A 12,562-nucleotide genomic window follows, 5' to 3' on the forward strand; every position below is an offset into this window, starting at 1 on the left:
TGTTTTTTTTTACCTGTTGATACATCTACTAGCAATTTCGTTGTTTTTCAACAGAACAAGCGGTTTTATAAATGTAGCAGTTAAGAGCATTGCGACAAACATGTACCACTTCCATAAGGAAAAAAAAAATGTTGCAATAACTGCCAGTGTAACTGAAGTATGAGCTTGAGTTTGGCTTCAATTTGTTTAGTGTATCTAAACCTTCTAGTAACATCTAATACTCCCTTCACTCCAGGTTAAAAATCCTGCTGTCCAAAGGTACCCATGTGCACCTTCATTCAGAGTGGAGGCACTCTAATACAGGAGGTGTGTTACTGCCAAGAAAACCAGGTGAAAACAGAGTTTAAGAAAACAACTAAAAAAAGAAAACTAATTCAGCCACCACATTTAGGGATTGGTAAGCAGCAAAATATAAAATTTTTGGTTTTGGGTTATTACATTTTTGGTTTTGGCCTAAAATCAACGCTACCAAACTCTGTAAGAGCTCAGCTTTTTAGCAAGCAATGCTAAGTAACACAGGAACAAAGGCGAGGGTGCCCTGTGTCCTGTTGTGTATTACAAGATATGGAATTTACAGGCAAGTCAAATATCCTCTCATCACCATACAGTACAGTACACAAGCTGGATATTCCTATACCCTGGGCCATCCCCAAGCAATGAATATGAAGAGTGGGCAACAAGGCTAGCAGAACTGTGGCGGCAGGCCCAACGAACAATAACAAGGGTCAAGAGACACAACTGTGCTGTTGAAAAAAAAACGTGAGATCAAAAGCTGCAACCGCAGAAGTTTGGAAGTCCACCTGGTAGAACTTGGGAGGAGGTATGAACTGAAGACCAGGGTGGTGGCATTGCAAAACAGGGTAATTGAGGTTTAATGTCAAAATCCCAGGAAAACATCCACCAATCTAGTTGAGTGAGCAGGAGTGCTCAAGGTGCCTTATTCTCGAGATGAGTTGTCTTATCCACTTGGCTATAGTAGATTTCGAGGTAGGATGTCCTTTGCGTAGCTCTGACGACCAGACATAAAATATTATTTTTTCATATATGCAGCTTTTACGGACTTAGGAGTGCTTAGGAGCAGGGCACAAAGTGAAGAATGTCATTATGATGGAAGTTAGATACCATTGGACGCAACACTACTTTGCCTTTCTAAAATGTTTGAAATGGCTCCTTACAAGATAGCTGCTAGTGCATAGACACGTCTAACAAAGGTGATAACAACGAATAAGGCCAATTTGTAAGAAAGATCATCCAAAAAGGGCAGTGTGGGAGGACCTTTTTCTCTCCCCAATTGTGACTCAGCAGATGATAAACTTTAGGGTAGGTACAGAGGAGCACCTAGTACAAAAATTCATATTACAACCCCACTACTGATGACGATGCATTTAAAGGCTTTGTAATTTTATGTTTAAGAACATTATTCTGAAATTGTTCAACAATTTAAGATGCAACTTTTCACAGATTAGTGAATCTCTGCCCATCTTTACTTCTGAGACACTGACTCTCTAAGATGCTTTTTTTTATATCCAATTATGTTACTGTCAGTTGCCAATTAACCTAATTAGTTGCAAAACGATCCTACAGCACTTCATTGTTACTACCACTTACTCCCCCCCCCCCCCCGTTCCCAACTTTTTTGAGAGGTGTTGCTACCATAAATTTCAAAATGACCCTATTTTTTTCCTAAAATGGTACATTTTCTAAGTTTGAACATTTGATATATTTTCTATTTTTTTCTTTTACTGTGAATAAAATATGGGGTTTTGAAAATTGCAAATCATTGCATTCTATTTTTACAGATTTTTACATAGCATCTTAACTTTTTTTGGAATTGGCATAGTTCATGCTGGCTGTTCACAGTACCATTAGGATTTGACAGTCTTTATTAAACCCTAATGCAAGTTTTCTATTGCATGTCATTGTGATTCTAACAACATCCAATGCTCAAACCCTGAAGAAGGGAGAAGCCTTTTACCCCAAATAGCATTGTATGTATTTGATGCTCTTAAAATGTTTTAAAAAGATACTTAACAATATGAACTCATGTACTAGGCGCTCTCCAATACTTACTCCAGGGATCATCTCCTAGAAGTCGGAGTATGTCTGTGTACCAGTTGAGTATCACCAGTTTCGTCTCTTGCTCTGTTTAATGGAGCAGTCATGGCAGAATAAGCCCGGGGGGGGGGGGGAGCATATATTAACTGGAAGGAAGTCCATTAAATTACCCAAGCATCCAAAGCCAGTACTAAAGAATTCCTCGGTCCTGGCTACAAAAGGGTAAGTTATTGTTGTACTTGGATGCCAAAATATCCATATTTGACGTCCTCAACTTCTGACATAAGAGACTGAAAATGTCAGGATGAAGGGTTAATTTCCCTTGGTTCAGGCAGGCAATGACAGCTGAGGTAACAGCAGAGATGGCTGAGATGATTAGACTTCCTTCCATTAAAGCTGTTGGACACCTGGTACCCCCTTGGTGGCTGATATAGGCCACAGCCCCGGCGCTGTCTGGTTATAATCTGTGTGACTCTGAATTGGGGTGGTACTATGATTAAAATCTAGTTTTATTGCTCTGAGGTCCAGGATATTGTTAGGAAGCCTTACTTCCTTGGGTGGCCATCTTTCCTGGAACTGGGGAGATTAGAACCCCCCTCCCCAGCCTGTAAGGCTGGTATCTGTTTTCACACTCACCACTCACACTCTACCACTTGGATGTAGTAGAAGGGATTTCCTCATTGTCAAGGCTGGATTTGAAATCTACCATGCTAGGCAGTTCCTTGCTTGGCTGGAGAGGTGCATAGGAGCATGCTTATTCCAGGCCAACAAGATGTTGCGTTGAAGAGGCCTTGGACGAAGGGTATGAGGCTACCATAAGGGCCCAGAACTCAGAAAATTTGAGTTTCTTAAAAGGGATGTCTCTTTAATCTTAACATCAAAGCTTGAGATCTTAGAGAGAGAATTGTGTTTTCTAGAATAAAGAATTTGGCCTGGACTATGTCCAGGATGAGGTCTAAATATTCTATGTGAAAAGTAGAATGGAGAGCAGACATTTGAAAATAGATAACCCAACAGAAGGCCCTAAAGATCTGAATAGTTCTTTGGAAGTTTGCAGAGAGCTGAAGGGGAGAGGAGTCCTTCAGAAAAAGGCTGTCTAAGAGGGCAAGAAGAGGTACAAGTACCTTTGTGAATACTCTGGGTGCAGAAGATAGGCCAAATGGTATTGCGAAAAATAGAACGTTTTTGTCTCTTACTGCGAAGTGAATGTCTACTGATGTTAAGTATTCCCCTTGACTGAGAGAGGCAATAACTGACCTTTCAGACTTTATAAGAAACGTTTGGATGAAAAGGTAATCATTAGGGATTTTAGGTCTAGAATAGCATGAATGACCCCACTGGGTTTTCACTCTATGAACAGGTTTGAATAAAATCTTTAGAACCTATCCTTGAAAGGGACTGGAATGACCACTCCCTGGGACAAGAGATGGTTAAGGGTGGCCTGCATATAAGATTGCCCTTGAAGATTTAGGTATGTTTCAGAGAACAAAATGATGAGGTGGTTTTACCCATATTCTGTACCCCTTTGAAACCACTAATTGAACTCACAAATTAATGTAACAGGCTTTCCCCTAATCTTAGGAGTGAAAGTGCCCCTATTATGAAGACAGCTTTGGGGTGGACTTATTAGGTTTTTTGGTCCAACTCTTGTGCCAAAACAAAAGACTCGAGTGGCTTTGAAGATGTAGCCAGGGGATAGTGGTGAAGCACTCTGAGGTGGCCGATGCCTCCAAAGAAGGGTTTTTAGGAACTTTTTGTTGTGGAAGAGTGCAATTTTCCTGTGACATGTTTGATGAATTTGTCAAGTACACAACCAAATAAACATCCTCCTTCATCGGGAATATATGCGAGACAAAGCTTGCAAGCAGCTTCAGCTGCCCAGATTTTTAGTCATAAGATTCTGCATATATGGACAGAAATGAGAATCCTTCTGGTGATTTGTGTCATGACTTGATCTAGGGCATCAACACAAAAGGTTAAAGGCTGAAGGCAGTGTCTGTAGGTGTCAGTAGACTCTTTAAATGAAGGAACATCTTCTACAGACACAGTAAGATGTTTAAGACTAACCTTTTAGATAACTCTCCACAGGATTGAGTTCATCAATGAGGGAAAATCTTTTCAGGGTTAACCCAATCATCATTAATTACCCATTCTACTTGATAATGAATAAGGAATGTCTTTTTTAATTTATCTGATTCTCTTAGTACCCAAAGGGGGCATGATGAGATGGAGCATAATCAAGTGCTACAATGCCAAGGCTTTTGCGTACAGCAGAACTGAGCATATCAACTTTAGCAAGCGTGTTGTGTGACGCCATTACCATCAGGTGTAAAAAAAGGCTGGGGTGAGAAATCTTTTGTGACCTCCGCTAACACTGCCCCTGGATCTCCTTCAATCTCCTTTAATGCCAGCATCCTCTAGAGGAAGTGTTTCACTTTGCAATTCCGGCAAAAATGAACAGAGTGGAGAAGTTTCTTGGCACTGTTGTGCTTTGGATAGTAACGGCTGTATTAAAGCTGTTAGTTGTCCAAGAATATCTGACATGGTTGCAGATGAATTTGCCTTGGTCAAGGTAGGCCTTGTGTTGCGTGCCTGAGATAGAGTTAGAACAGAATGCAGAGATTATTGCTGAAATAGGGTGCGGATTAGGTGCATGGGAAGTGTTGTTAGTCTGAGCAGTTTGAGTGTTATGCAGGCACAGCGATTGTTCGGCTGAACTTTTGCCGTGATTCCCTTGTGCCTGGTTTCCACCACTGCTATGGGTGAGGGTATTTCCTTATGGGTACTCATGTAGAAGGATGAGGAAATGGGGTAAGTGTGTCCATGAAGGAGTACACAGTAAAACCAGGTGTAAATGTCCCTATAGCAAAGTCCTCATGGCAAAGTGCTGATGGAAGGGAGTACCTTATAAAGAGCTCCAGGCAGAAGTGGTGGGAATAGTTTAACCTGTGGGGTGATACAGTTGTGCTCATAGGTTTACTGTCAGAATTTATGATTTCTTGGCCATTTTACCGAGAATATGAATGATAACACAAAAACTTTTCTTTCACTCATGGTTAGTGTTTGGCTTAAGTAATTTATTATTAATTAACTGTGTTTTCTCTTTTTAAATCATAATGACAACAGAAACTACTCAAATGACCCTGATCAAAAGTTTACATACCCTGGTGATTTTGGACTGATAACATGCACACAGTTGACACAAAGGAGTTTGAATGACTATTAAAGGTAACCATCCTCACCTGTAATCTGTTTGCTTGTAATTAGTGTGTGTGTATAAAAGGTCAATGAGTTTCTGGACTCCTGACAGACCCTTGCATCTTTCATACAGTGCTGCACTGACGTTTCTGGATTCTGAGTCATAGGGAAAGGAAAGGAATTGTCAAAGGATCTGTGGGAAAAGGTATTTGAACTGTATAAAACAGGAAAGGGATATAAAAAGATATCCAAGGAATTAGGAATGCCAATCAGCAGTGTTCAAAATCTAACCAAGAAGTGGAAAATAAGGGGTTCTGTTGAAACCAAACCACAGTCATGTAGACCAACTAGAATTTCAGCCACAACTGCCAGGAAAATCGGGATGCAAAGACAAACCCACAAATAACTTCAGGTAAAATACAGGACTCTCTGAAAACATGTGGTGTTGCTGTTTCAAGATGCACAATAAGGAGGCACTTCAAGAAAGATGGGCTGCATGGTCGGGTCGCCAGAAGAAAGCCATTACTATGCAAATGCTACAAAGTATCCCACTTACAATACTCCAAAAAAGCACAGAGACGAGCCTCAAACCTTATGGCACAAAGTCATTTGGAGCGATGAGACCAAAATTTTGCTTTTTGGCCACAACCATAAACGCTACATTTGGAGAGGAGTCAACAAGGCCTATGATGAAAGGTACACCATTCCTACTGTGAAACACGGAGGTGGATCGCTGATGTTTTGGGGATGTATGAGTTTCAAAGGCACAGGAAATTTGGTCAGAATTGATGGCAAGATGAATGCAGTATGTTATCAAAAAATACTGGAGGAAAACTTGGATTCATCAGCCCGTGAGCTGCGCATGGGATGTACTTGGACATTCCAACATGACAATGATCGTAAACACAAGGCCAATTCTACCTGTCATTGGCTACAGCAGAATAAAGTGAAGGTTCTGGAGTGGCGATCTCAGTCTCCTGACCTCAATATCATTGAGGTCAAGAGACCGACCTCAATATCATTGAGTCACTCTGGGGAGATCTCAAACGTGCAGTTTATCAAAGACAGCCCAAGAAGTTACAAGAATTGGAGGTTTTTTTTGCCAGGAACAAAGGGCAGCTTTACCATCTATGAAGATAAAGAGCCTCATACACAAATACCACAAAAGACTTTAAGCTGTCATTGATGTTAAAGGGGGCAATACCCGGTATTAGGAATTGGGGTATGTAAACTTTTGATCAGGGTCATTTGGGTAGTTTCTGATGTCATTATGATTTAAAAAGACTAACTACAGTTGATTAATAAATGGCTTTAGACAAACACTAACCACGAGTGAAAAAAAAGTTTTTGTAATATCCATTCATATTTTCTGAAAAATGGCCAAGAAATCATAAATTCTGCCAGGGTATGTAAACTTAAGAGCACAACTGTATGTGTGCGTGTCACCTGCATAATCCCAACTTTTGCAGTGTCAGAGTATCATATCTAGTACCAAACATGATAACATTTAAGTCTGTTTACACTATAAGCAAACAAATCAGGATGAGGTTCCCTATAATCTCTATGCAGATTGAACATACATGCTCACCTCCAATACTTGCTACTAATAACTTCCACTAGGGCTGGCATATTTTACCTCAAGGCAGCTCTTCATGTACTTCCTAAAGCTGCTTACAGTATTCCAAAACTGAGTACCACTTTTAGAAAATGTCCCACATTTATGGAAGCTCTAAAGTAGGCTGACTACAGTAAAAAAAGTGAAAATTACAACAAAGGAAAAATTATGGTGAAAACATAACAAAATGCCTTTTAAAGGTGAAGAACCTACTAAATATTTGCTACTGTGCAGTATGCAGGATGCAGAATAGCTTTATATAGCAAAAAGGATGGCATAAACAGACCAACAAAAACATTTTTTTGGAGGGTTGAGGAGAGCTGGCAACACCCACCTTTCTCTGTGGAATGCGTTGTGTGGAAAAGCGTTAAAGGCCTCTCACTGCAGGAAGGCGGCTTTGAGTCAGTGCTCCTTTTACGAGACAAATGCAGCTGGGAGTTTGTCTGTGGCATCTCCGGCACTGTGGAAAACATCTATAAATAAAATGAGATTCAAAAGGTCAGCTGGTTATAAAACACATAGGGGAAATGGAAGAAAACTAAGTTGAAGCACATTTCTTATAAAGTAAATCCCCATTAACTCTGTCATGGCAGCCAGGTCAAAAGTCCTCATCCAGGTAACACTAAGAAGGAGGACGTTAAAAGCAACACTGACCCTAAAATACAAGTATAAGTTACTTTTATGGGAGAGATGCCAAAGTTGCCCATACCTGCATAGAAAAGGTGTAGAAAAAATTTGTTTGAGATCTCTGCAAAGATTGACCTGTTCTTTGTCCACCACCACTTTAGGTTGATGCCACACTGATATGTTAAAAAATGAAGATGAAACATGTAGGTCTTTTTCCAGTAATACCTTGCAAAATAGGGGTTGTCAGAACCCGACAAAACTTTGTAGATTACTTTAGATTGCTAAAGCTGTAGCAGATAAGCCCACCCAACTACCAAGAAAAAGAAATGTTATACACCATCTTCAGTTGTATTGACATCAAAACTATTCACAAATATCTGCAAAAGCTATCATATCTGTATGAAACGTGAGCTGATCTGCAGCAGCTTTCATATCTGTATGACACATGAGATACCTGGCTAAATGACAGGACAGGATCATTTTGGCCATAGACACATCAGTTCTTCATCATAAAAACCCATACTTCCCCACTTACTGAAATGAGAAACATTGATACCCTTATGTACTAAGTACGTATGCAATTGACACACCAATGCCAAGCCCCGAATGCCAATTATGCAGCCTCCAAATAATATGCATAAAATTATTGTTTAAACACACAAGTGTTTTCTTTTTTTTTTCCTCTCCAATACTTGTCTTTTTTCTGGGTTTTTTAAATATGAAATGCAATAAATTAGAGGTTGGATGATATTTTTTTAGTTTATAAGACTTTAGGCAGTTAATTAGTAAATATTTATAGAGTTCAATACATCAGACCAAAATAAGGGATAACGGAGGATGAAAGAGGGACAGAGGGATTTTAATTCAGAAGAGGGACAGTTCTCCTAAATGAGAGACAGTTGGAAGTCAGACAAACCTTTGATCCTATTATGCAATCAAACATGTTAAAAGCAATCACTTGATTCAACACTAACAGAAATCGTTGTTGTCAAATTTTGCCCTGTGAATATTATTTTTGTTTCAATTGGCTTGTTAGATCTTCAAGGAAACAACTCATGCTTCATTTCTATCTACATCAATTAAAATAAAATATTTTAATAATAATTAATAATTCCATTAAAATAATTGATATTTACCAGATTTTAACAGTTCATTGAAAAATCAATATGCGAGTGACAAACAGTACAGGCAAAGAATATTAATGTTTGGTTTATTTCAGCAGATTCATATCACAAATAAAAGTTTAAATTACCACACTTGCACAATGCCTATTTATCGAACTTCACTCTCAAGTTAACATAAACCCTACACTTCATGCAAAATTTATACTTATACAGGTGAAAAAATATCTTATACTTACACAGGTAATATAAAATGTTAACAGCAATAAAATCCATCATGTGCTGATTAAACTGTCACCCTAAAAATGCCACGTGCCTAGCTATGAAAGCAGCGAAAGCTTTAGTGCCTATATATACACCTTTTGGCAAATTATTAGTACCATAAAAAGAATCTACAATCCTAACAAATAAACTGGTTAGGCAGGACGTGACCTGTTTGAAATAAAACTTCTCTCTTTAATCAAGGACTTCCTCTCATAAAACCTAAAGTATAACTAAAGGCAAAACGTTTCTTTTTTTTTTTTGTTTCGGATAGAGGGATTAAAATGCTTGTCTGTTTTTATTGCCGTCTGTGCCCATTAAGGAGATTCACCCTCTCAATTTGTCCTGTTTACCATTATCATTGAAAGTGAAGTAAAAGAAAATCCCACATTTTGGGTTGTTACCAACAAAGTAAAAGAGGGGAAATTTTGCAAAGGAGACACTAATTCTGGTAACCTAGGGGTCCCCAAGGAATTCCCTTATTTGCAGGGATTTCCTCTTACTTCTTGTTTGGCTATGGGGCAGGAAGTGAAGGGAAATCTTTGCAATGAGACACAGATGGTAAATATTAATCTGACAGGGGTTATATCCCTACCTTATTCTATCCAAAATGAAAAAATATACAGCTCCTAGATGTCTTTCCTAGGTGATTCCCTTTAAAGAATTGTACTATTTTCAACAACAAAGTAGTAAAGTGAGCATTTGCTCCCAACTTGGGCCACAAAACAATGTATTTCCAAAAGCAGGGGTAATGTAGAGAAAAGGGCAGAGCAACTGCTAGTTCTGAGATCACCTACCAGCTGCATTTTTTCGGTCTAAGAACATATGATTTTCTAGGTGTACAAAAGTGAAGATTTTATAGACCACATTCGGAGCAAAATGTTGGCATTTTCAACGCATTTTTTGTCAAGTAGAATTCTTTATCATAATGCTAAAGAAACTGTATTTTTAAAACATTTATGAAAGTGGTAGTAGGTTTGCTTTTAGAACATTCCATAATGTGAAAACACCACCGGAGTATGAGTCCCTTTATATTCCCTTTTACATACTGACTTTCTTTAAATGTGGTAATTTTATGATACAACAGGCACCAAGGAGGGTGTAAACTTAAGACAGCATAAACTGTATAGAGAAGCTAAATAAAATTGTATTTAGCACAAATTCCCCTGCATTAGTTTTAGTGAACCATGGACATTATTAGCTATATGGATTTTCAAGTGAACCTATAATTTGCCCTTGCAGGGAAAAGCAACCAGTTCATTTAACTGCAGCCCCTTCACCATGCTTCACTCTCCAGTGCGAGAAGAGAAGTTACAATCTGAAGCTTAAAACAGGACTAAATACTCTGTCTGCATGGGCAAAACACAGGCTATGGGCATTCTAAAATGTAGATATTATAAAAGAGTAAATAGGCTTTAAAACAAGCTCTGTATCTGCAGGCAATGTGGAGCAATTCGTTCTTCACAGACATAATTCAATCAAGTCTCGGCAGCTCAGTTCACCATGCCCCCCGCCTAGCAATGACTTGGCAGACATCCAGCCCTCGAATGTGTAAATATCTCCTAAACTTGCGCCGGTGATGTCAGTGTATGTGCTCTGAAGGAACAGCAGAGCATACTGTTTCTTCAGAGCCCTGTGCCGTGACTGGTGGCTCCCATGCGCGGGAGTGATGTCATGTGGCTTCGGCCAGTAGCACAGCCAGAATCCGTAAACCCGGAAGGAAAACGGGCAAAGATGGATGCGGTCTCCAGCGGGGGCGAAGAGGGTTTCATTTGGAGATGTCCCATAATAGTACATTATGCCTTTACTTTCCAGGAAAGAAAAAAAACAAAAAAAACAACAGACTTTACTTCCTCGTTAAAGCCTATCTATAGCTTGTTTTAGGCAGGGTTCACACATATGCAGCGGCTTCATGCCTGGGGTAAGGGTTGTCCCTGTTTACTGGTCCAAGTGCGAATCAGGTCCTAATTTTTGCCTGAATTCACACCTGAATCAAACCAAAAAGGTGCACAGGGCCCTTTTTCAATGCAGGCTGCGGCCACCCCGGACCTGTGTGAATCCACTCCATTGGTAGTTGGTCACACTCGCCTGCCTTGCGAATTCGATTTGCATATTTGTACACCCAGCCTTATGAGCTTGCGTGGTTTTCTTAGGATTAAAGGATACATTTCCCATTAGGAGCTTGTTACAGGTTACCATCCATATCTAAGGTGTAACATGCAGCAGCGGGTGGGAGATCTTTTTCCCGTACCTACTGTCACTTTTTGAAAACAGCCAAATCATTCATATACAGTTTCCTGTGAATGAACTACAGGTACTGTTGGCCGCTGTGGCAGATAGCTTGGAGTTCTCAATGAACTGCGAGGGAGCTGGTGAGCGTTCTCATAATTCATTGTTTACTCCTGCAGTTCAGTAACATTCTGCAAATATGGGAGATACGGGCAGACAGCTAACAGGGTCTGCAGGATCCTGGCATTGTACCTGCAATCTGCTGATTACAGATGCAATGCTTTACAGGCTCCAGTGTAAAAAAAAAAAAATGGATGCATATTCTTCATTTTGCTATAGAACATTCCCAATAAAAAAAAATAAAAAAATCTAATTTTTTCACCATTTTAGGCCAATTTGTATTGTGCTACATATTTTTGGTAAAAAAAAACCCCCAAAAAGCGTATATTGCAAAAGTTATTATGTCTACAAACTAGGGGAAAGATTTATGTAATTTTTATTTTCTTTTACTAGTAATAGCGATGATTAACAATTTTTAGCGGGACTGCGACATTGCAGGGGACAGATCAGACACCTAACTGACATTTTTGATACTTTTGTGGGGACCAGTGACATTACTACAGTAATCAGTACTAAAAATATGCACAGTTATTGTACTAATGACACTGGCAGGGAAGGGGTTAACACCAGGGGAGATCAAAGGGTTAAATGGGTCTCTAGGGGTGCTTTCTAACTGTGGGAGTGATGGGCTTGCTGCATGAACACAGATCTGTGTTCCTAAATAAGAGGAAAACAAGGATCCCTGTGTCCATAACTGACAGAACAGCAGTCTGCCGTGTTTACAACGGCAGACCACCGTTCTGTCTCCACGGGAGGCGATCATGAGTGTCCTGTGACAATCGCAGCCGGTCCGGCTGATTGGCTCCTCCTGTAGCCAATCTCCCCGCGCACGCGCCCCCACTACTGGTCCCGCGAAACGACATACAGTTACAGTTAGTATATGTAAACAAATAGTCCTATTGTTAGGGCTATCTACAGCGCTTGCTAAAATGTATAAAATGTGTGAGATTATATACGTGTAGTTGTAGGGTTTACAAATAAAATGACCAAAGTGCAAATGCTTGTGCAAATCAATTAATCAATATTATAAATTCATGCATAAATCAATAAAGTTTTCCTTTTGTGCAATAAATATATACTAAAAAATGTCCAAAGTATAAATAAGTGAAAAAATTAATATATAATCCGTGAGAAATCCTTTTCTTAGGGAATGTGCCAGTAAAAAGTGCAAAGTGCTTGAAACTTTCTTCCCGTGCAATAAAATGTAAGGTGGGTAACTTACCAAATGGAGTGGGTCTCACATATCGTATAATATTGAGACCAACCAGGCTTAATGGTAAGTTCCCTTTAAGAATCCTCCTCTGCCGCTGGTAGTTTTCCTCCTCACGGATCCATA

The 12,562-nt window shown here is 39.5% G+C and overlaps 1 protein-coding gene across 3 annotated transcripts in view; it reads right to left on the bottom strand.

Moving 5' to 3' along the window:
• The window catches only part of ARHGAP26 (Rho GTPase activating protein 26), a 771,897-nt gene that overhangs the window by 233,669 nt on the left and 525,666 nt on the right, over positions 1-12,562 (bottom strand). For all 3 annotated transcript variants that reach the window (XM_082255674.1, XM_082255673.1, XM_082255672.1), the window contains exon 19: positions 7,203-7,341. In XM_082255674.1, the coding sequence (XP_082111800.1) occupies positions 7,203-7,341 (139 nt within the window). The remainder of the gene's footprint in view (positions 1-7,202; positions 7,342-12,562) is intronic.

This window comes from Pelophylax lessonae (genome assembly GCF_965119305.1).
Source record: "Pelophylax lessonae genome assembly, chromosome: 4".
Classification (NCBI taxonomy): Eukaryota; Metazoa; Chordata; class Amphibia; order Anura; family Ranidae; genus Pelophylax; species Pelophylax lessonae.